Source organism: Marasmius oreades, chromosome 6, assembly GCF_018924745.1.
Source record: "Marasmius oreades isolate 03SP1 chromosome 6, whole genome shotgun sequence".
Lineage (NCBI taxonomy): Eukaryota > Fungi > Basidiomycota > Agaricomycetes > Agaricales > Marasmiaceae > Marasmius > Marasmius oreades.
The window spans coordinates 3,685,858-3,704,820 of NC_057328.1; the positions used below are offsets into that span (position 1 = coordinate 3,685,858).

Here is an 18,963-nt window from a genome sequence, read left to right on the forward strand (position 1 = left end):
TTACAAGTACATTGTACATTTCAGGGCCCTGATCCCTACTCCCTACCCGTAGCAGTCCAACTCGGGTTATTCTTACGGATATTGCCAACCCCTCCATCAAACATCCCATCGATCGTGAACTGAAGTTGAGGATTTACAGGTTGCTTCGTCATCGCCCATACTGCAACTGCAACCGTACTATCAAAAATAATTAAAAAACGATCGATCAGTGAATACAGAATTGATAGGAACGAAAGGTTAAAAACAGACTTTGATCCTTGGTAATCAAGTATCCCTTCATGTACCGGGAATTTGGTTTGAGGTCTACACAACAAAAAGGGCAATTGAGCATTCCCCTCCACCCAATCCCCACGAGACTATCAGTAGCACATACCCTAGGTTTCCCACCCGCTTACCCATCATCCATCCGTTCACGAACAGCAGAGCCCGATACGGCTGCCCATCTGATTCGACAAAGTTCAAACTCAACATGACATCTTGTCCCTGGGGCAAACTGAGGTTGAAGGTATTCACGAAGAAGCCTACTCCAGGAGAGGACAACGACAAGTTCGATACGGTTGCCCACGAAGACGTATCGAATCCTGGGAGATGCCAGCCTTTACGCTCGCCGAAGAGACCACCTTCGTTTAGGACTCCTCGTGCTTTGTCTGGGAAACTGCGGACGCAAGCGAGAAGGTCAGCTAATTAAGGAGCGATCAATCATAAGAAAACACGGCGGTGCTTACTTGGTGTATCCACCTATTTTCCCTTGAACCCTCCATTGAGAGAACGTTCCTGTATTCAGTTGGAACCCGCGAACGCCCCGTGGGCTCTTCATGCTATTAACGGCTAGATCATCGAATTAACGTCGGTAAAATATCATCAACGAAAACAGGTTTCACCGTTTTGTTCGTCCAGTCCCATGTTGTCCTGGCCAAGAATAGGCGTAAGAGAACGCATCGAGTACGGCGTTAATCAAAGGACTGACCTGAACAATAGTGATCACATTATCTTTCCCGGCTTGCGCTACCCCGTTGGGGAAGGTATAGACTTGGTCCGTCTCCTCGATAAAGTTTCGATTGTTCGTTGAGCTAACAGGACGGCTTGAGACGGAGCTGCAGGAGGCGATGGAGATACATACTTTCCAAATGCAGTATTCAAGAACGCGTTATTGAGCCAGACGCTGGCGGCGAATGCTATACAAATTGATTGAGTTTTCAAACGACGATGAAGAATGGATCAATGACTCGATGACTGACCTTCACCCCCATTGATCGACAGATTAACGCTCTTCTCATTCCCGGTCCCGGTGAAATGACCTCTCCAAAGGACGATATTCTCACAGCTACGAACGAGTTGATCAAGCAAAAAAAGAAACAAAAACGCCTGAACTCACAATCCATAATCACACCCATACAAAACCCTTCCATCTCCATAATGCGGCTTCTCCGGAATGTTCGTCTGCGTATGATTCGCCAAGGCCCACTTCGAATCATCAAACCCGCCTACGATCTCCGGAAGACTATCCTTGAACTTCCACGTCTTCAGGGTAGGCAACGTAATCCGTCCAGTCAACGAGTCGGATCCCGTGGGCGACGAACCGTTACGATTAATGGCACCCAATAACCAAGACGTAGGAAGTAAAGACGAAGAAATCGACACGGCCTCCCCATTCCAGCTTATGCTAGTCACGTTCTTCGGCGCGATAACCGTCAACATCACATCCCCAGCTCCATCAGAAATATTCAGATCCCCTCTCAACGCCAACTGATTCCCAGAGATAGCAGCGGACCGTACAAGATACGGTCCTCCGACCAACACCGTCTCGTTCGTTCCCAAACTCCAAAAGTTGGCGAGATCACCGGTCGTTCCAGCGATGGTAGGTGCCCAGAATGTGTCGACGGTGGCAGAATCGGCGTATAGGATGAGCTGAGTATCCGAGTCGTAAATCGTAACTAACCCTTGGACACCAGGAAGGAACCCAATGATCGTCACATTATTGGCACTACTCGCACCGGCTTCAGTACCCATGAATTGCACATTCGAATTCCCGGGCGACAAAACACCGGGTGTAGGTGTTCCCGTTAACTGTATAGCAGCAACATGTTCCTGATTGGAATCCCCATAGAGGAACAGAACATCCCGTCCACCGATGCTACCCGCGAAGAATACTTGGGCGGTCGAGTAGAGCGCGCGGGATTTGGTCCCGAATGCGTAGTCGGTGACGATCACTTTGGATTGACGACCTGATAAGGTGACTTCGGTAGGCAGTTGGATCTTTGACCCATCTGCTGTTGTTACGTTTAGTCTGAATACAGATGTAGCCCTGCATAAACAAGAATATTAAGTAATCAATTATCCAACAAGGAAAAGCGAGGAAACGGGAACTTACGTAGAAGTCGAACCGCTCTGCCTCACAACCCAGAATCCAGCCCTCGTATTTGGATTCCTCAGAAGAGTGACAAATGCCGCCGGAGTATTGTTGACGGAGATGACAGCGCCGTCATTCAATCCCGTAGAGGTGTCACCAATCCAATCGGTTTTGTAGAATTCGGGAGAACTGCGAAGGAATATTCCTTGCCTTTTCAGGGCGGAATACTTGGTCGTAAGCATTCGGGATTCCGTTATCTGAAGGAATCAGAGTAAATCAGTTCTAACCTGAGGGAGTCAGGCGTTGGGTACCAACCGATGCACCGTAGTCATAGGAAGTGTAAACCCCACTAGAGATAAAGATACAGATACATTAACGAATATGACGAGGAACAAGAGAAAAAAACAACTTACTGGAATGGAACCGCACCCCACGAAGTACCTCCATACACCATATAAAAATTGATCATCTTCGCATTCGAAGCCCACAACTGAAGGTTGAATACCGAAACAAACTCTGGGCCAGTAAGCTGGCGACAATTTTGGTACCCTAAAAACAGAATTTTACGACCACACTCAGAATCAGACATCATATAATTGGGATATTCTTTACCAGGAGACGTTGGGCCCCAAGCATCAAAGGCCCCACCTTGAAACTCTACAGGACAGCCGTCAGCGCGAATGATCGATCAAAGTCCATATAGAACAAACCTGGGATGTACCAAACCTGAGAAGGATTGGCGCTTGCGTGATATTGATGATAGTTAAGCGTAACGCCGTTCCACACATCAGGATGCGAACAATCAAACCCTTGAGGGTACGAGTCGAGACTGTTTAACAAATCCCAGACAGTGTAAGATCAGCCAGAGTCCTGGTTCATTGCAGTTCACCTCTCACCCATATAGATCGACGGCGCCCGTTCCATTGATGAAGTTCCTGCCTTGTCCTGGATCGTTATACGTTAAAGGCACGACAATTCCACTGGTGGAAGCTCGATATGCAGCTTCGAGCTCGGCGAAGTAAGTACCACCATCGCGTTGATTATATTCGTTGTCTAAGCGAGGGGCACCGTGGGTCAGTCACCCTCAGATTGAAAAAATCAAACATAGAACCGAACCCACCAACTTGTATAGCGATAAGTGGACCACCCTCAGTGATCTGATTGGGCCTAGACTCGGTAATAATCCCGTTGACATACGCTTGCCATGACGCCCTCCAATCACTATCATTCGTTCGAAGATTTCCAGCAACCTCTGTCGTAATCCAATGCGCAATCCCTCCCGCTGTGGTTTCCGCGTTGATATACTGTAATGAACGGGCATGTTTCCCCCTCGTGAGCACCACCCCTTTTCACATGTTCAAGGAAATTCTCACCGGACCTGGTTTGATAGAAAGGAAAAGGGTCCGAAGTGTGTTCAAAAAAAAAACACATGAGCGTGAGTAAAGTAACAAAACAATTCCAAGAACCACGAACCGGGACGAAGAACCACCGTGATTCCAGCAGCTTTTGCTGCTGCGTATAGGGGTTGTAGACCTCGGTAGCCGTTAAAATCGACCACATTGCGCGAAGGATTGATCAAGCCCATATGGGTGTAGACACTGACACTGTTCAATCCTGCTGCCTTGAACTTTTGTAGAATGTCAGGCCAAAGGTCCGGTACTGGAAGTCGGAAGGTGTGGAATTCGCCTGAACTATTTAGACGAGAGTTACGGTTAGTAACTTTCGTTTGTTCGTGGAAATGAAAAAACAATGGAGATACTCAACTATAAGAAGAACCTCTGGTCTTTCACAAGAAGACTATAGTTGTCGAACCGAACCTGATTCGTAAAGGATTCTGCTCTTGCCAAGACGTCGACGTTGAATCCCAAAGCCGAGTCAGCACCGGGCGGCAACGCCATATGATGACCGTTCGAACTGATACTAGACCCCAACGCAGCTACAGCCATCACAGCAGAAACCCCAATCATGCTCAACCAAAACCGCACACTCTTCCTTTCCATCCCAAGATTCACTTTCATTCCTCGTTCTTCGAGTTGTTGGTGTTCTTGTTCTGGATGAAGCTTTGGTAGTTCAGATGTTCCTATTGACGTCGTTGCAGATGAAAGTGGAGAAGAATGGAGTGGTTTCTCATGACCTATGTGTGAACTGAGTTTATATGTACGCATGAGCCGTCCGTAGGAAGTTCGGAGAAGAGAGTGTTCTTTCAGGGTCGCATGATGACTTGCGTGAGTGGAAGAAGCGAAGAAGGAGCCAGGACGCACGGACCACTGGCTGGTTCGGTCCGGGCAAACGAAGCCGGACCACTGGCAGCCGCATTCATGATCATGATTGCCTGTGTTCAACTCAAAAAAAAAAAAAAAGCCGTTTGTTCGGCACGGATGAAAGGATACACCCGAAAAAGCATTCAGTTTAATTCGGTTTGTTCACAAATGAGCTCAATAACATTGTAAACAGCATACAGGGTACATTCAGTTTTTCGAGCTTAGTACTATTTCTCTTCACATCGAAAGAATCCGAGCAATCTACTCGGTGACAGAGAAAGTCTGAGACCAAAAATTCGTGGTAACCCCAGTCTACAGGTAGGGTAGCTTCAAGTCAGCATCCAATCTCGGTTGACCGGAATAACCACTAGAAGTACTTACTCCATACCCATTGAAGGTCTCCTTAACAAGCACTGTTCTCTCCCCCGGAACCGGCCAACTCATTTGCCTCAAATCAATATCCACATGATATCCCCCCGTTGTGATACCTTGGTATTCAATTTCGATGTTGGGCTTCATTCCGGACACGACTTGCGTCGTGTAAATCCCCGATTTCGGTGATATCTTCATTTCACGGTTGAGGAGGAAGACGTCGATGGATATGTCTGATTCTTTGAAGTAACGGTGGGGGCCGAAGGTGAGGTTTAGAGGCTGTAGGGGTGTAGGGGGAAGGTAGGTAAGGATAATCGATCATCTCTGGAGGGGGGAAAAGAACGTACTGTACTCTGAGAAATCGTCGTACCATCCGCTGGGCTAATAACCCCATAATTGGTATTAGAGTCCTGACTCGCTAGGAGAGCAAGAAGAAATGCCGGAAACGTAAATTGCATTGTTTGGAAGATATTTAATGTTAAGAGTTGTGTTGAAGTAAACCTGATGGAATGGGGTGAGCAAGTTAAGGCGAGAAAGGCTGGCTTTTATACCCAATGCGAGTCGTGGGCTGACAGAAAACGGAGCTTTAATCCTCCGTCACAACTCGGATACAAATTAGTAGTACAAAATTCATGGTGAGTTAACAGGATGATTAATGACGTGAACATTATTATTGAACTCCATACCTTATGCACCATTTTGGTCTGCAGAGGAACCTTCATTCGCTTCCAGCGGGTGGGGCGGTTCGACAGCATTCATGGTGACCGTAGTGGAGTAAAGAGCCGTAGCCTCTCATGTCAACTTGTCTTCCTAATCTCACTCTGGTCCTGTATAGGTCTAGAAGATACGCCGCACATCAGCTGAGAATCCCGGTCTTTTACTTCTCCGAGACAAACCGAGAATGGAGGACTTTCAGAAGATCGTCGTCAGAAACCACAACGATTAAGCAAGGCATGGAGAGAATTCAAGAAGTTGCCAACACCTCCCACTGTCCTTCCCCTCGGGCGATACAAAGCTGCGGACACATTGAAGTGTATTCAGACTCGACAGGGCGTATAGAGACTTGTGCTTTGTTTGCCTCTTATTTCTCTGAAGCGAAGAAGAATCAATAAGCAGGCATTTGACAGCCAGAACGATGAACAGCATGTTCCCGTCTTGGAATGAACACCTAGAAACCCAAACCCACTTCAGGATATCAGTTCATATGCGGCACGAAGAAGAAAAAGGTATAAGAAAACCGTGCCCTTTACATAAAATGATGCAACAATTCCGCTCTTGATAAAACGTCCCTCGGAGAGGTTAAGCCCAAGCAACTCTACACCTGGCTGTTGACTGATTTTAGACCCCATCGAAAGGCCATCGCAGTAGCAACCCACCTTTTGAGCCCGAGGTTCTCTTCCATTCCTCGTTTCCCGAGTAGTTGGTCTTGATGAAAATTTAGTACTGACGTCGTTTGGGGAAGACCGGCGGGTTCTCAAGATCTCATGACTGACTTTGTGCACTGAACCGAGTTATACAGTATGCACCCTTGTGCCGTCTTAAGGAAGAAGTCACTGGTCCTGTCGTTCAACGTTCCAGGGTCGCTCCGTGAGTGAAGGAAGCGAAGAAGAAATGTAATGGCCTGCCGTTCGGTCCGGATCAGCTCCGTCGCAGTCTGGACTCTGCCGTCACGCATTCGTGATTGCCATCTGTGCCGAAAGACACCCAGCTTCAAATTCAATTCGAGCTCCGTATTAGTATTTGACTGACTTCTCATCACAGCTGATTCACGAGGATACAAAGCTCCATATTATAAGTTCTAGTCGCAAGCACAAACGATACAAGCTAAGCATCCCGTTGTCCGTCAGGCTATAGTCCATTCACCGAACCATCGAATCGGAAGTCTAGGCGGTGACAGAGAAAGTCTGAGACCAATAATTCGTAGAATCCACACCCTATAATCAAATCAGCACCCAACCATGCTCAACCAGAGCCTTAACCAGGATTACTACTCACCCCAAACCCATTAAAGCTCTCCTTAACAAGCACCGTTCTATCCCCGGGAACCGGCGCACTCAACTGCGTCAAATCAATATTCACTTGATATCCTTGCGCCTGGATACCATCGTATACGACCTCAATGTTGGGCGTCATCCCAGATACGACTTGTTTCGCGTTGATACCTGCTTTGGGTGATATCGTCGTCGCACCGTTGAGGAGGAAGACATCGATGGTCTTCGCAGATTCTTTGAAGTAACGGTGGGGGGCGAAAGTGAGGTTTAGGGGCTGTGGAAGGTGGAAGGGGGACGGTAAGTAAGAATGATTAACCATCTCCGGTGTGAAAAATAACGCACTGTATTCTGAGAAATCGTGGTACCATCCGCTGGACTGATAACCCCATAGTTGGGATCAGAGTCCTGACCCGCTACAACAACGGAGAGAGCGAGAAGAAATGTGGAAAGCGCGAATTTCATCGTTTTGAGAAGGAATGAGCGCGTGGTAGTAGTTTCTTTTGAAATAACGCTGATGGATTGGGATGAGGACTATGAGGGGACGAGAATGGCTGGCATTTATACCCAGCGTCTGATAAAAATCTGAACTCCAAGTTGGCGCGCATCGCATATCCTCCTGGGCGCACCGGTTGAAACTTTAACCCGTTCACTGCCCCGCCCTTCACTGATCGTGCAAGTCGAGAGTACTAATCGTATGTAATGTTAGTAAGTGTTAATTGCCGCGGCGGGCAACTAACGTCGGCACAGTATCATTAGTCAATGATTACATCGTTAATTAGTAAACTCCCGGAACACTTATGCCACCGACTGGAATCGTTCAAGCAGTTTTTTGGCCTGCAGAGAACGTCCGGGCAACCGTGGACATGGAATGCATGCGTTCCCGCTTAAGCGCTGGTGTTAAGCGTACATAGAGTAAAGAGCAGACTCGGAACACTCACGAAAGGATTATAAGGTCCTGTAGTAAAGGTCTGGAAGATACAGAACAGAACACCACACCTCAGCTAACAATCCCAGCCCTTTTCGATTTACCTCGCTCCTCCGAGGAAAACCAAGTATCGAGGACTTTCGGAAGATATTCGTAAGAATCACAGAGAGGTACTACAGGTCAAAGCTCGGAGAAACCTTATATCAACAGACATGACTACCGTACCCCTCCCCCTTCAATCGAGCGATTCAACACTACGAGCGCATTAAGGGGAGATGTTTAAGCAAGCTGTATGGACAGCGACAGAGAATGATCTCATGCTTGGCTTGCTTCTTATTTCTCCGAAGTAAGGAAGAATCAATAAGCACATACATAGTACCTGAAAGGAATAAGAGTCGAGGGAACATGATCCCGTCTGATAGAACTTCAAAACAACCCAAAAACCCAAACCCACTTTAGTATACCAATTCGCACGAATCGGCGACACGAGGAGAAAACATTAATTTAATCCAATATTCAAGACCGTACATGCTTACATTCTTCTTCGTTCCCACACAGAACCTCGAAAATTTCACCCCCTTGCCCATAATTCACTCAAATCCACAACACCCCCATTACTATCCAACATCCCCTGAATAAGCGCAACATCAAACAACGCATTCATCGGGTTCCCAACATCCCCGAGTTCTTCCGCATCAGGTTTCTTTCCATCGAACGCTACCTCAAAAAACGCTCGGAACTCTTCCCGAACGCCTTGAGACCGGAACGCGTATGTTTCTTCGGTTTCTTGGTATTCTTTCTTTGTCGTCGTCGTTGTCGTCGTCGAGGAGTTTGAAGAAACTAGAGATTTGATGGTCACGTTCCATCCACCACCTTCTTCAGCCTTCCTTCTAGCGATACCGATGTAGCCATGAGATCCCATGATGACTGTTTCGTCCGAGTTGGGTTGGGAGCGGACGGGCCAGGCCCAGGTGAAGTCGAGGGTACCGTTGTAAGAGGCTGGAGGGAGTTTTGAGGGAAGAGTGAACATGAAGATGGATGATTGAATGACTTACGGGTTTTGAGAATCGCATGAACCGTATCTTTGGGAGCGAGATATGGTTTGTTGAGGGAAGCGAAGGAGATCAGGTGGCCGGATGTAAACTCGGGAAGCATAGTTCTGAGGGCTGCGGAAGTGTGCTGGGGTGGAAGGTTGTAAAATTGAGATTATATAACAGGAAATCAGAACGTACAACACCCCCATCAAGCTGGATAAACCAATCGATACGGTCAACAAACAGAATCAAAGGTTAAGAGTCGCCGTACCAAAAATCCACCTTGATACTGTATGAATCTTCAGCAAAGTCCATTAACAAAACCAAAACAGTAGGACCGCACCTCAGGAACCGTCCTCCAAGGCGTCTTATACCAGTCACTCTCCTCATCCAAATACACCTTTACACTCGCCTTAAACCCCTTCACCTCCCCAATCTTCCCAGCCTTCAAAAGCTCCTTCACCTTCACATAAACCGGTTCAACCTCAAAATTCTCCGCAACCCTCCAGACCAACCCCGCCTCCGTATACGACTTCGCTTCTCGGATCAACTCCAACCCAATCTTGACGGAGGCCGCTACGGGCTTCTCGCTCAAAACGTGTTTTCCCGCTTTGAGAGCTTTGAGAATAATGGAAGGTTGGACGGTGATCGGTAACGCGATAATGACGGCTGCTATATCTTTGCGAGAAAGGAGAGCGTCTAAGTTCCCTCCGGATGCGCTAGTAGTACGATCGGAAACAGGCTGATCGAAGTAAACATCCGGAGTGCCAGCGCCTTCGCCTCCTAGTTGTTTGGCAGTTTCCTCGGCTAAACCTCTTGCGCTCTTCTCCGATCTTGAGTAGATGGCTCTTACTATTGGGCACTGACTTGGGGATGTGGTGCGTAGGGCTGATAGAGCTGGCAGATAGGCTAAGATGATTAGGAAGATTAGCGAGGGAAAATCATCGGTTTGAAAAGCGCGAGAATGTCACGAAGTCGAACGAAACGTAAAAATGACGATAAGCTTACCTAGAGCAGGAAACAACCCAGCTCCAAGAATTGCTATGCCTGGGATCGTGGTGGTGGTAGCCATCTTTGTTGAGAAGGTTGGGGAGTCCGATTAGGGCCTATCGCTACCACGAGTGACAACGAGCTAGAGGGTATATTGTACCCAGAACGTGAGAGTTGCTCGTGATCGGAGACGGGGGGGACGGGGGAGCGGCCTGGAAGTCCGGGTGCGGAGATAGCCGAGAGTCTGTGGCACGTGCAGTTGGACCGAGAATTCTCCTTCCAACATAACACCACGACTATCGGGTTGAATTCACACTCACCTGCAAACCTCCTCCTCCTCCGATGCCTATCATTCCGTTCTGTGACGGTCTCTCTGCTCCTTCTCGAATGTGTCGAGGACGACAGCAAGAATGGATACAGGTATTTTGTTGCCATGCACGTAGTAGGACGTATGAATCAACATACATATATGACATACGTCTCGCACCACCCCGCACGGCCCATTAAACCGGACAATTCTCGGGAATGACCCCAATTCAAATGTTACGACCACGCTTTGATTATCGGAAGATTTCTCCCCTTGCTTCGTCCTAGCTCTTTAAGTATTTAAGAAAAAGGGAAATGTCACCCTTTTCAATCCTTGAACCGTCGATTCACGTTTCCCGTTTCTTCCCCTCCCTCCTTGACGAAGAAATTCGAAAATGGGTACCTCGGAAGTTAAGAAGCTCCCTGAAGGGTTTATCTGGGGGTTCGCAACTGGTGGGGTTTTTTTTTAATGAATCATGAGAGCCTGATACCTATTGACTTGGTGTATTTTCAACTCAAAAAAGCTGCATTCCAAATCGAAGGTTCAACCTCCAAAGACGGTCGCGGTCCTTCCATCTGGGACGAGTTCTCTCGAACCCCAGGGAAAATCATGGACGGTAAAAGCGGTGATGTCGCAACGGATTCGTATGCTCGATGGAATGAGGATTTGGATTTGTTAAAATCATACGGTGTCAAATCTTACCGGTTCTCAATATCGTGGTCAAGAGTTATTCCGTTGGGTGGGAGGAATGATCCAGTTAATCCGAAGGGGGTTGAGTTTTATTCGAAATTGGTGGATGGACTATTGGAGAGGGGGATTATGCCGTTCGCGGTGAGTTTTCTTCAAATCTGGGTACTTGAATGGTTTTGAATTCTTATTGGGTCGTTTAGACGCTGTACCACTGGGATCTCCCGCAAGCTCTACACGACAGATACGGGGGATGGTTGAACAAGGATGAGGTCGTAAAGGATTATAATCGGTATGCTCGTGTGCGTTTTATTACCTCTTCCCGCGACCTCGATCATTCATAATTGAAACTTGACAGGTCTGTTTCGAAGCCTTCGGTGATCGCGTTAAACATTGGTGAGTTGTCAGTTCTTTTTTTATTTCCCAGTCTTTTTTTGTTTTCTTCTGTTTCACCGAGGACCCTTGCGTCACTTCCGTTTGACTTTCCTGTATTGCCATTCGGTTCTCATGGCCTTTTGATTACTCAGGCTCACCATGAACGAACCCTGGTGTGTCTCTATTCTCGGGTACGGCCGTGGTGTCTTTGCACCCGGAAGATCAAGTGATAGAGAACGGTCACCCGAGGGTGATTCCGCTACTGAACCTTGGATGTAAGTACTTTATTTTCGACGTATATTTACCTTTTTGTTTACCACCCCCCATTCAAGTGTTGCACACAGCGTGATCCTATCCCATGCACACGCTGTCAAGCTTTACCGCGAAGAGTTCAAACCAACACAAGGAGGTCAGATTGGTATCACGTTGAACGGGGATTGGCAGATGCCTTGGGACGATTCGCCCGAGAGTGAGTGGTTTCTCCGCTTTTTGTTTACATAACCATCTTTGTTTCTAATACACCCTTCTGTACAGATATCGCAGCTGCCCAACACGCCCTCGACTTTGCCATCGGATGGTTCGCAGATCCAATCTACCTTGGATATTACCCACCATACATGCGTGAGGTTTTGGGTGACCGTATGCCGGATTTCACAGCAGAAGAATGGCAAGTGGTGAAAGGAAGTAGTGATTTCTATGGAATGAATACCTATACAACGAATCTGGCTCGTGAGTTTCGCTCAGAACCAGCTTTGGACTCGATCACTCAATTGTTACCTCTCTCATCGCAGGTGCCGGAGGCGACGATGAGTTCCAAGGAAACGTCGATTACACCTTCACGAGACCCGATGGTACACAGTTGGGAACTCAAGCTCATTGTGCGTGGTTGCAAGATTACCCGGAAGGGTTTAGGTCGTTGCTTAATTATTTGTGGAAGGTGAGTGTTCGCGTTGTCGAACCTTTTTTTTCTTCCGCCCAACTTCCCACTTACGAATTGCAACGCTTTTTCACAGCGCTACAAACTCCCAATATTCGTGACCGAAAATGGGTTCGCTGTCAAAGACGAAGATACTCTCCCCCTCGACGCGGCATTGAAAGATACGGATAGAGTGAACTATTTTAGAGGCCAGACGGAGTCATTAATGAAAGCCATAACGGAGGATGGAGTCGATGTGAGGGCCTATTTCCCTTGGAGTGAGTGTCTTTTCCCGCCTCGCTTTAATATTCAATGCATCCGTTTCCACCTCTTTTCCTTGTTTGCTTGAAAAATTCTTTGCTGTTTCTCGATACCACGCCTTGGCGTCGCCTTATTCTCGGAATAACCTCGAGGGTTTCCTTCGATCACCATCACCCTATGGAATAATTTCTCCGCTGTATTTCTCCGACGGTGATTGGTCCGAGGGTTTGTCACTTTGTTGGTTCTTTCCCTGGGTTCCATGCATCGCTCCCATCGAACTTCTGGGATGAAACGTATTCCAAAAAGACATCCTCAGTCCCAAAGGCGACGTACCAGAACGTTTCTATCACCTACTTTTGTCTAGTCTCCACGGATATGTATCATTCGTTCCTTGTTCCTTGTTCCTTTACGTCAAAACTACGCGTTCCTTACACTAGTAACGCCAACACCACTAACACCAACACTTACTTTTCCAGGTCTTTTGGACAACTTCGAATGGGCCGATGGCTACGTAACTCGATTCGGTCTAACATACGTCGATTATAACACTCAGAAGAGGTACCCGAAGGATTCTGCAAAGTGGCTTGTACAGGTCCGGCATGGTTCCCTTTTCCAAATCAAATATTTAGAACTGACGTTTTGTTTTCAGTGGTTCCGTGAACACACTCAAGAGGATAGGAAGAATGATGTAGTTTCACCCCGGTTACCGCATCAAGACACGAGTTCAACTCTTATTTCGACTGCGGCGACGAGAAGTCCTGCTTCGACGGTTAAAACAACACCCTCCAACGGGTCGGATGGGGATATCAAGACTGCTAGTACTGGCGATGATGATAGAAGTGCTCCGGGGATTGTAGGCAAGATCAAAGCGTACGTAGGTTCCTTGATGCTTAGGGTTCGTTTTTGACTTTCTTTTGCGTTTGTTAGGGTCTTGTGTTTCTGGAGATAATGAGATGGGGAAAAAATGCAAAACCGGACCAAGAGAGAATGGTGGAATGATCATAGCCCCCTCGTACTTTTTTTTTGAACGACTTGATGTAACGACCCCTCTTGTACAAAATGTAATACTAGGTTTATTTATTCTTCTTTCTGTTTTTCCCCCTTAATACCAATTCCGATAGTCAATGCCTTCTTCCCCTTACCTTCCATATTCTAACCGGCCACTATACACCTGCTACACAAAACATTTTACAGTCAACCATCAAGCGATGCAGGGTCTTGTTCAAGTCTCTTCTTCGGTGGCAGATGGCAACGTCCTGTGATGTAAAAACAAACGCTGATGGGATGGATTCAAATTTTCCGTATCTTGTTAATATTTTTGATTAAAAAGCGTTTTCTAAACCTCCGTATTGGGGGTACCGCGGATCGAACGCGGGACCTTCAGAAACACAGAAAGACGAAATGCGGCTTCAGTCTGCTGCTCTCCCAGCTGAGCTATACCCCCGACAAAAGCAAAGCATTCATCTCCCTCCTATAACAAGTGAAGGCTTTATCAACCTTCCAAAGCGAAAAGCGTAACGCCCGGGTGAGGTTCTTTCAGTTTTGACATTATTACCAAAGCAGTGACATAGCAAGGGATGGGTTTACAAAAACGTTTCGGAATAACGTCCCGATGAAGAAGGGTCCGAAGTTGCCCGAAGGACCAAGAAAAATGTTTTAAGTACAATCCCGCATGGCCGGTAATCGGGAATGAAAATGATGAAATACAAGAATGCACGAATGAAAAGCTGCAAAGTGTACAAAGATCCAAGAGTCCGTGAACTTGATGAAAGATTGAGAATGGAAGGGCTGCGAAGGTGATTTGATGATGCAAAGGGCAACGGACAAAGACAAAGAATAGTATGTAAGTACGTGAAAGAGGATCCCGTGGAATTACCACCACATGAAATGACGGTCGATCTTTGAGTATGGCTAGATGATTGGCTATGAACGTAAGATGGGAGGGACGGAGTACTCGGCTGCCAAAGGCGGGTCTAGACCTACTGTTCGGCAAGCCTTCATCAATTTATTACGAAGGTCAGCACAGATGGCTTGTTGTCCTGGAAAAGAGAATGAACGTTAAGGAGACGAGATCTTGTGTAGAAAGGGAAAAAATGTACGTGAGCAAGGCCAAAGGTAGTTCAAGATGTCAACGATGACGAGCAATGACTTGGCGAGATGAAGGGCTGGGATGTTTGAATTGTCGTGTTTCCACAACATTAAACATCTAAACAGGATTCGGTGAGCAATAAATCACAAAGAAGGAATGGATCTCATTTACATTGCTAGCTGATGGGAATACCAGGGAACTTGATAGGGTCGGCGAGTAAGTTGGAGTCCGTGTGGGTCCGTTATGCGCTGAACGGAGAGTGAAACTCGTTTGACAACCTGCTCCTGCGACGTCACTAGACAGTCGGGAAAGGGTTCAGTGACGAATGTATTGCGCAACAGCTCGACGACTTACCCCAGTCCTGGGCCTGCCGTTTAGTGAAAAGGCGATTGGTTGGTAAACCATGGAAGCTGAGTAGAGGATACAGTACTCAATATTCAGTGACAGAGAATGTTGACTGCAATAAGTACCTCCGAAGGCATCTTGCGACAGCGACCCGTGTGCTGTAATGGCTATGAGTACGAGAAGAGAGAAGCGACGGACGATATCAAACTCACTTGTATATGTACTCCCTTGTGAGGTAGATCAGACCGGTGTCCAGATTACAGATGTGAAAGTCAAGGGACTCTTGGAGGAACTTTGATTCTCCCAATGCCTCTTGCGCATATTCGGCTTGGAGTTCTTGATCAGTGCAGCGGGCCAAGCGATAGTGACAAAAGACCCAGAGCAGCATGCTTCGACAATATAGCGCGAAAACCGACTCTTTGGGTGAAGGCGAATTGGCATTACGGTAAGATGGAGAATCGCGGTCCAGAACTTCGCCAGGGAATAGAAGAGCCCACTGAATGAGAAGACGTCAGGACGTAAACCATGGTCGGCTTGAGAAAACAATCAGGCTTACATTCGCAGGATCACATATCCAGAGTTCGGCTTCTTTCACCCCTTCTCCGTCGTAATCGTCATCCAAAACTGCAGCCTGGACGGTATAGCTGGCTGTTAGGCTGAGCGCACACCAACAAACCCTTCGACATTCTTCGTCTCTTATTTGTATTTCAGACCACGAAGGATCCCAAGGTAAAGGGTATGACCAAGAGGTGCGGTCATCAGGAGGCTCTTGGGCATCACTTGGAATACAACCACATCGCCGAGAGAGCGCTTGAGTGGTGGACAGTTGAACCGTTGGAACGGCGTGTTCGGGGAATTGGCAAGCCTCGGGGTCTGACCGGTCGATGGTGGTGAGGGAAAGGCTTTGAATGATATCGGAGAGAAGGACGAGGGTACTGGCGTGGCGTCCAGGATCATAATCGGGATGGGCAGAAGATTCAAAAAGGCAAAGAATCTAAGGCGGCTGTGAGCGGACCTAAGAGTCGGAGGAAAGAAGGAACTGACTTACCAATGCAGCTTCTGCCACTGCGGCATCAACAGAATGGTAGCGTATCGCTGTTTGTATAGCTTGATGTGCAGCATTACGGAGGCCGAGAGCACTTCTTCGTCCACTATCTCCATTCTCGATACTACTGCTCTTCATCAACGTTGACATCGCTAATGCCGCCAAAATAAAAGCAGGTTGGATTGTATATCGTCGATCGGGGCGATATAGTAGTGTCCGCACGAAGTAGTCGACGTTCAGAAACTCGATAGTGTGCGCGGTGTCCGAGAATAGATAACGAATATGATTCTCGATATCTGGTAATCTAACAGGCTGGAGTCATGATCTGCTCTTCAGCATAGAATATCACGGACTTACGAGTACCCGGAGTTATCTAGAAATAGATCCCACCATTCCCTGTGGATCGATTCAACCACAGGAGAGGTAGGGGGCGGGAACTTGTTGTGGGCTTTGTCCAACTGCATCACGTTGGTGTCGATAGGTCGAGGAAAGGCAGTCTTCAGATTATCGTAAGTATAAGTATTCGGATAGCGTTGTGTTACCGGTGACTGAGACTCTTCCTACAATAACAACATGAGGAGGTGAGGTGAGCGGAGTGATTGCGCAGAAAACATACCTTGATCGGGAATGATCCTACTTGAGCCAAAGCGTGCAAACAGGAAGCTTGAGAGAATTCTTGAGATCGTCGCCTTGTGGGCTCATTCTCTGCCATATTCTCCTTTGAGGGAGTCTGAGAAGGAAGCGTAACCGATAAAGAATCAATCTTCTTTCGTTTAGCTGGAGGTTGAGTAGCGTTCGAGACAGTCGAATCGGTTGCCGGTCTCTTTTTACATGACCTCTGGCGAGTGCCAGGACGTTTATCCGGTCCTCTCCTTTTAGGTACGGCGTCGTACTCGCACGCATTAGAGCGTCGGACACAATTGCTACACATTGGTCGCGTTGAGTCGCATCGGATTTTACGGCTACGGCTGTCAAAAGTATGTTATCGGACTCGGTCCCTTTTCATTCCAAGAGAATGGTTGCCACATACCACTGGCGACAAGCTATGACAACGCTAGATATCTCCTTGCGATCCCGGCGATTTGGGTGTAGAGTGGAAGACTCGAGAGAAGGTGCTGAGGGTGGAACTGATGGTGCGTTCTCGCTTGGAATCGAGGCAACCATGGGGGCGTTTCGAAGTCGGTAATACGTCGGGTCATGAGGAAGTGGTCTACCAGGCAACGGGTGTTCGACTTCCCGACTGAAATAGAAGGTGGGGGAAGGTGGAAGATGTTGAGGCGTTGTCGTAGCCGTTGCATTGGGAAAAAAATCTGACTGGTTACGGGGCAAAAGATTATATTCGGGAGGATTAAAAGCGTTAGGACGCGGAACTTGTAGGGTCGGATGAGTCAACGGATGTTGCGGTGGCGGTATTAGACTCGACGAGTAATCCGAAACCGAGAATTGCGTGGCGAGGTCTCCGCCCGTTTGAGGTCGGATGTCAAATTGATCAGAATACCGGACTTTATTAGAGCACGGATGCAGATGAGATACAACTTCTATTGTAATAAGGAAATTCAAGTCGTGACTACTCACATTGGTCAGGCCGTTGAAAGGAATCCGTGTCATAGACTGGAGAATGTATTGTTGAATCGTTTCCATTAGATTGGGGCCTGCCTTCCGCCATGGTAGTAGAGAGCTGAAGAGGTGGATAGTGGTCAGCCCCGCTGCTGGCGACCATGAGTGGAAAGAAAGTGATGGCCTGCTCAGGGTACGGCTGCCACGCGACGAATGTGTGGAAAGAGATTGAGTTAGGCAACGCGTGCCCACGGCAACAGACTATCAATCGGATTATAGAAAACTGACAAGAACATACATATGTCAACTGACCCACCTGGAACTGGAGAGAAGTCCTCAATACTTGCGCGAACGACTTTCAGCGAGTTGGTAGAATTGAGAAGAGCGCGAGAAGATTCTAGGTCTCAACGTCGCCAATTTGAGCAAACAATTACACCACTTGTCGCAACATACGGAAAGTCGTCGGGAAGTTTTGGCGAGAAATCCAGTTGGAAGGTTGACGGCAAAACGTAACCCCATTCAGATGCAATATGACACCACGGTCCATTACGAGTAACTTTTAACCACAGTCGATTCCGGTTTGTTGGCTCGTGCCTTGTGGTGACCATATGATCTTTAGCATTCTCGCAGAGATCATCAAGGTATCGTTGTGGATCCTTGCCCGATGCATATCGCTCGAGGAAACTGCCTTCCAAGCCTACGAATGTTTAGCACTTTCTCCCGGTACCCTCCCCATATCAAGCGGGCTTTGAAAACAAAGAATCACTTCGCGAGGGGCGCGGGCTCGATATAGCAATTGAACTCCGCCTTAACATCCTGCCTTCTGCACATCCCTTATTCTCACCTATAGAGTTATACATACATCAGGAATCTTGCCAATGCTTGGAATGATCTTTCGATATCCATTTGATTCGTGTGGAAATGAAAGAGCTGTATTTCAATAACGCACTTTCATACGCCGTTCGAATCTTCGTTTGAGATGCTACGGCCGCCTATTGAATATTGAATATCAGCCACCAATGCACATATATGTAATGGAGCTTTACCTCACACCCCCCGAAATATGGAGAAATACTTACGCCAATCCATCTCTTTGTGAATTCCTTGACACGGCACCAGCCCTGCTTCGAGAACACACCACTGTCTGCTGCCTTCGCGGCGCCCGACAGAAGGACTTCTTCACAGATAGGCAAGTCACGTTTCCGTCAATCGCTCTTGATATACGGACCACCTGACTGACATATGGATTCCCATTCAGCAAAGAAAAAATTCAAAGAAATATGGATAGTGGTTACGCACTATATCCAGGTACATACAGGCCCAATGAGCTCTGTTCTGGTCTCGTTGAGTTGTCAATATGGTCTATGACGGGCCGTAACATCGGATCGTTACTCGCATTCAGGGCTCGCTCGCTTGTATGGCAGCGGAATATACATTTCCACTCGTCTATTCTTCCAT

At 47.5% G+C, this 18,963-nt stretch overlaps 7 protein-coding genes and 1 non-coding gene across 8 annotated transcripts; 1 reads left to right on the forward strand and 7 right to left on the reverse strand.

The window, feature by feature from the left end:
* Positions 1-35: 35 nt before the first annotated feature.
* E1B28_010647 (uncharacterized protein) lies at positions 36-3,910 on the reverse strand (the record flags this gene model as incomplete). Its single annotated transcript, XM_043155625.1, has 17 exons — positions 36-177; positions 250-303; positions 374-655; positions 726-828; positions 882-909; positions 968-1,070; positions 1,121-1,175; positions 1,239-1,324; positions 1,376-2,305; positions 2,372-2,607; positions 2,666-2,699; positions 2,764-2,899; positions 2,963-3,007; positions 3,061-3,179; positions 3,247-3,403; positions 3,471-3,654; positions 3,824-3,910. The coding sequence occupies 17 exons, from the start codon at positions 3,908-3,910 to the stop codon at positions 36-38; spliced, it is 2,781 nt and encodes a 926-aa protein (XP_043008097.1).
* A 203-nt stretch (positions 3,911-4,113) lies between these two features.
* On the reverse strand, positions 4,114-4,515 carry E1B28_010648 (uncharacterized protein; the record flags this gene model as incomplete). Its single annotated transcript, XM_043155626.1, has 1 exon — positions 4,114-4,515. One exon carries the CDS (start codon positions 4,513-4,515, stop codon positions 4,114-4,116), a length of 402 nt encoding a protein of 133 aa, XP_043008098.1.
* A 357-nt stretch (positions 4,516-4,872) lies between these two features.
* Positions 4,873-5,441, reverse strand: E1B28_010649 (uncharacterized protein; the record flags this gene model as incomplete). Its single annotated transcript, XM_043155627.1, has 3 exons — positions 4,873-4,923; positions 4,993-5,262; positions 5,331-5,441. The coding sequence occupies 3 exons, from the start codon at positions 5,439-5,441 to the stop codon at positions 4,873-4,875; spliced, it is 432 nt and encodes a 143-aa protein (XP_043008099.1).
* Positions 5,442-6,709: 1,268 nt separating this feature from the next.
* E1B28_010650 (uncharacterized protein) lies at positions 6,710-7,503 on the reverse strand. Its single transcript, XM_043155628.1, has 3 exons — positions 7,317-7,503; positions 6,979-7,248; positions 6,710-6,917 (listed from the first exon to the last, which is right to left on the reverse strand). Exons 1-3 carry the CDS (start codon positions 7,434-7,436, stop codon positions 6,867-6,869), a joined length of 441 nt encoding a protein of 146 aa, XP_043008100.1. The 5' UTR covers positions 7,437-7,503; the 3' UTR covers positions 6,710-6,866.
* A 524-nt stretch (positions 7,504-8,027) lies between these two features.
* Positions 8,028-10,071, reverse strand: E1B28_010651 (uncharacterized protein). The gene is made up of 6 exons (XM_043155629.1): positions 9,942-10,071; positions 9,277-9,842; positions 9,205-9,222; positions 9,132-9,146; positions 8,955-9,078; positions 8,028-8,898 (listed from the first exon to the last, which is right to left on the reverse strand). Exons 1-6 carry the CDS (start codon positions 10,003-10,005, stop codon positions 8,471-8,473), a joined length of 1,215 nt encoding a protein of 404 aa, XP_043008101.1. The 5' UTR covers positions 10,006-10,071; the 3' UTR covers positions 8,028-8,470.
* A 120-nt stretch (positions 10,072-10,191) lies between these two features.
* Positions 10,192-13,631, forward strand: BGL1B_3 (Beta-glucosidase 1B). The gene is made up of 12 exons (XM_043155630.1): positions 10,192-10,682; positions 10,754-11,061; positions 11,121-11,219; positions 11,276-11,313; positions 11,445-11,567; positions 11,625-11,761; positions 11,827-12,021; positions 12,084-12,229; positions 12,306-12,486; positions 12,946-13,061; positions 13,119-13,339; positions 13,397-13,631. Exons 1-12 carry the CDS (start codon positions 10,625-10,627, stop codon positions 13,416-13,418), a joined length of 1,644 nt encoding a protein of 547 aa, XP_043008102.1. The 5' UTR covers positions 10,192-10,624; the 3' UTR covers positions 13,419-13,631.
* Positions 13,632-13,819: 188 nt separating this feature from the next.
* Positions 13,820-13,913, reverse strand: E1B28_010653. The gene has a single exon. It is a non-coding gene; the product is annotated as a tRNA-Phe (tRNA).
* Positions 13,914-13,989: 76 nt separating this feature from the next.
* E1B28_010654 (uncharacterized protein) lies at positions 13,990-18,066 on the reverse strand. Its single transcript, XM_043155631.1, has 13 exons — positions 17,822-18,066; positions 17,524-17,766; positions 16,979-17,450; positions 16,565-16,916; positions 16,306-16,508; positions 15,952-16,252; positions 15,460-15,897; positions 15,116-15,399; positions 15,029-15,061; positions 14,913-14,968; positions 14,730-14,853; positions 14,569-14,675; positions 13,990-14,508 (listed from the first exon to the last, which is right to left on the reverse strand). Exons 2-13 carry the CDS (start codon positions 17,666-17,668, stop codon positions 14,393-14,395), a joined length of 2,631 nt encoding a protein of 876 aa, XP_043008103.1. The 5' UTR covers positions 17,669-17,766; positions 17,822-18,066; the 3' UTR covers positions 13,990-14,392.
* Between the last annotated feature and the right edge of the window lie 897 nt (positions 18,067-18,963).

Coding starts and splice junctions, on each gene's coding strand:
- E1B28_010650 (XM_043155628.1), bottom strand. CDS start 7,436: ATGAAATTCGCGCTTTCCACATTTCTTCTCGCTCTCTCCGTTGTTGTA. Junction 7,249..7,316: donor CCACGATTTCTCAGAATACA/GTGCGTTATTTT, acceptor CACCTTCCACAG/CCCCTAAACCTCACTTTCGC. Junction 6,918..6,978: donor AGAGCTTTAATGGGTTTGGG/GTGAGTAGTAAT, acceptor ATTTGATTATAG/GGTGTGGATTCTACGAATTA.
- E1B28_010651 (XM_043155629.1), bottom strand. CDS start 10,005: ATGGCTACCACCACCACGATCCCAGGCATAGCAATTCTTGGAGCTGGG. Junction 9,843..9,941: donor TGGGTTGTTTCCTGCTCTAG/GTAAGCTTATCG, acceptor TAATCATCTTAG/CCTATCTGCCAGCTCTATCA. Junction 8,899..8,954: donor TCATGCGATTCTCAAAACCC/GTAAGTCATTCA, acceptor AACTCCCTCCAG/CCTCTTACAACGGTACCCTC.
- BGL1B_3 (XM_043155630.1), top strand. CDS start 10,625: ATGGGTACCTCGGAAGTTAAGAAGCTCCCTGAAGGGTTTATCTGGGGG. Junction 12,022..12,083: donor CTATACAACGAATCTGGCTC/GTGAGTTTCGCT, acceptor CTCTCATCGCAG/GTGCCGGAGGCGACGATGAG. Junction 13,340..13,396: donor ATTGTAGGCAAGATCAAAGC/GTACGTAGGTTC, acceptor TGCGTTTGTTAG/GGTCTTGTGTTTCTGGAGAT.
- E1B28_010654 (XM_043155631.1), bottom strand. CDS start 17,668: ATGGTCGCCAGCAGCGGGGCTGACCACTATCCACCTCTTCAGCTCTCT. Junction 16,253..16,305: donor CTAGATAACTCCGGGTACTC/GTAAGTCCGTGA, acceptor CCAGCCTGTTAG/ATTACCAGATATCGAGAATC. Junction 14,676..14,729: donor TATTCCCATCAGCTAGCAAT/GTAAATGAGATC, acceptor AATCCTGTTTAG/ATGTTTAATGTTGTGGAAAC.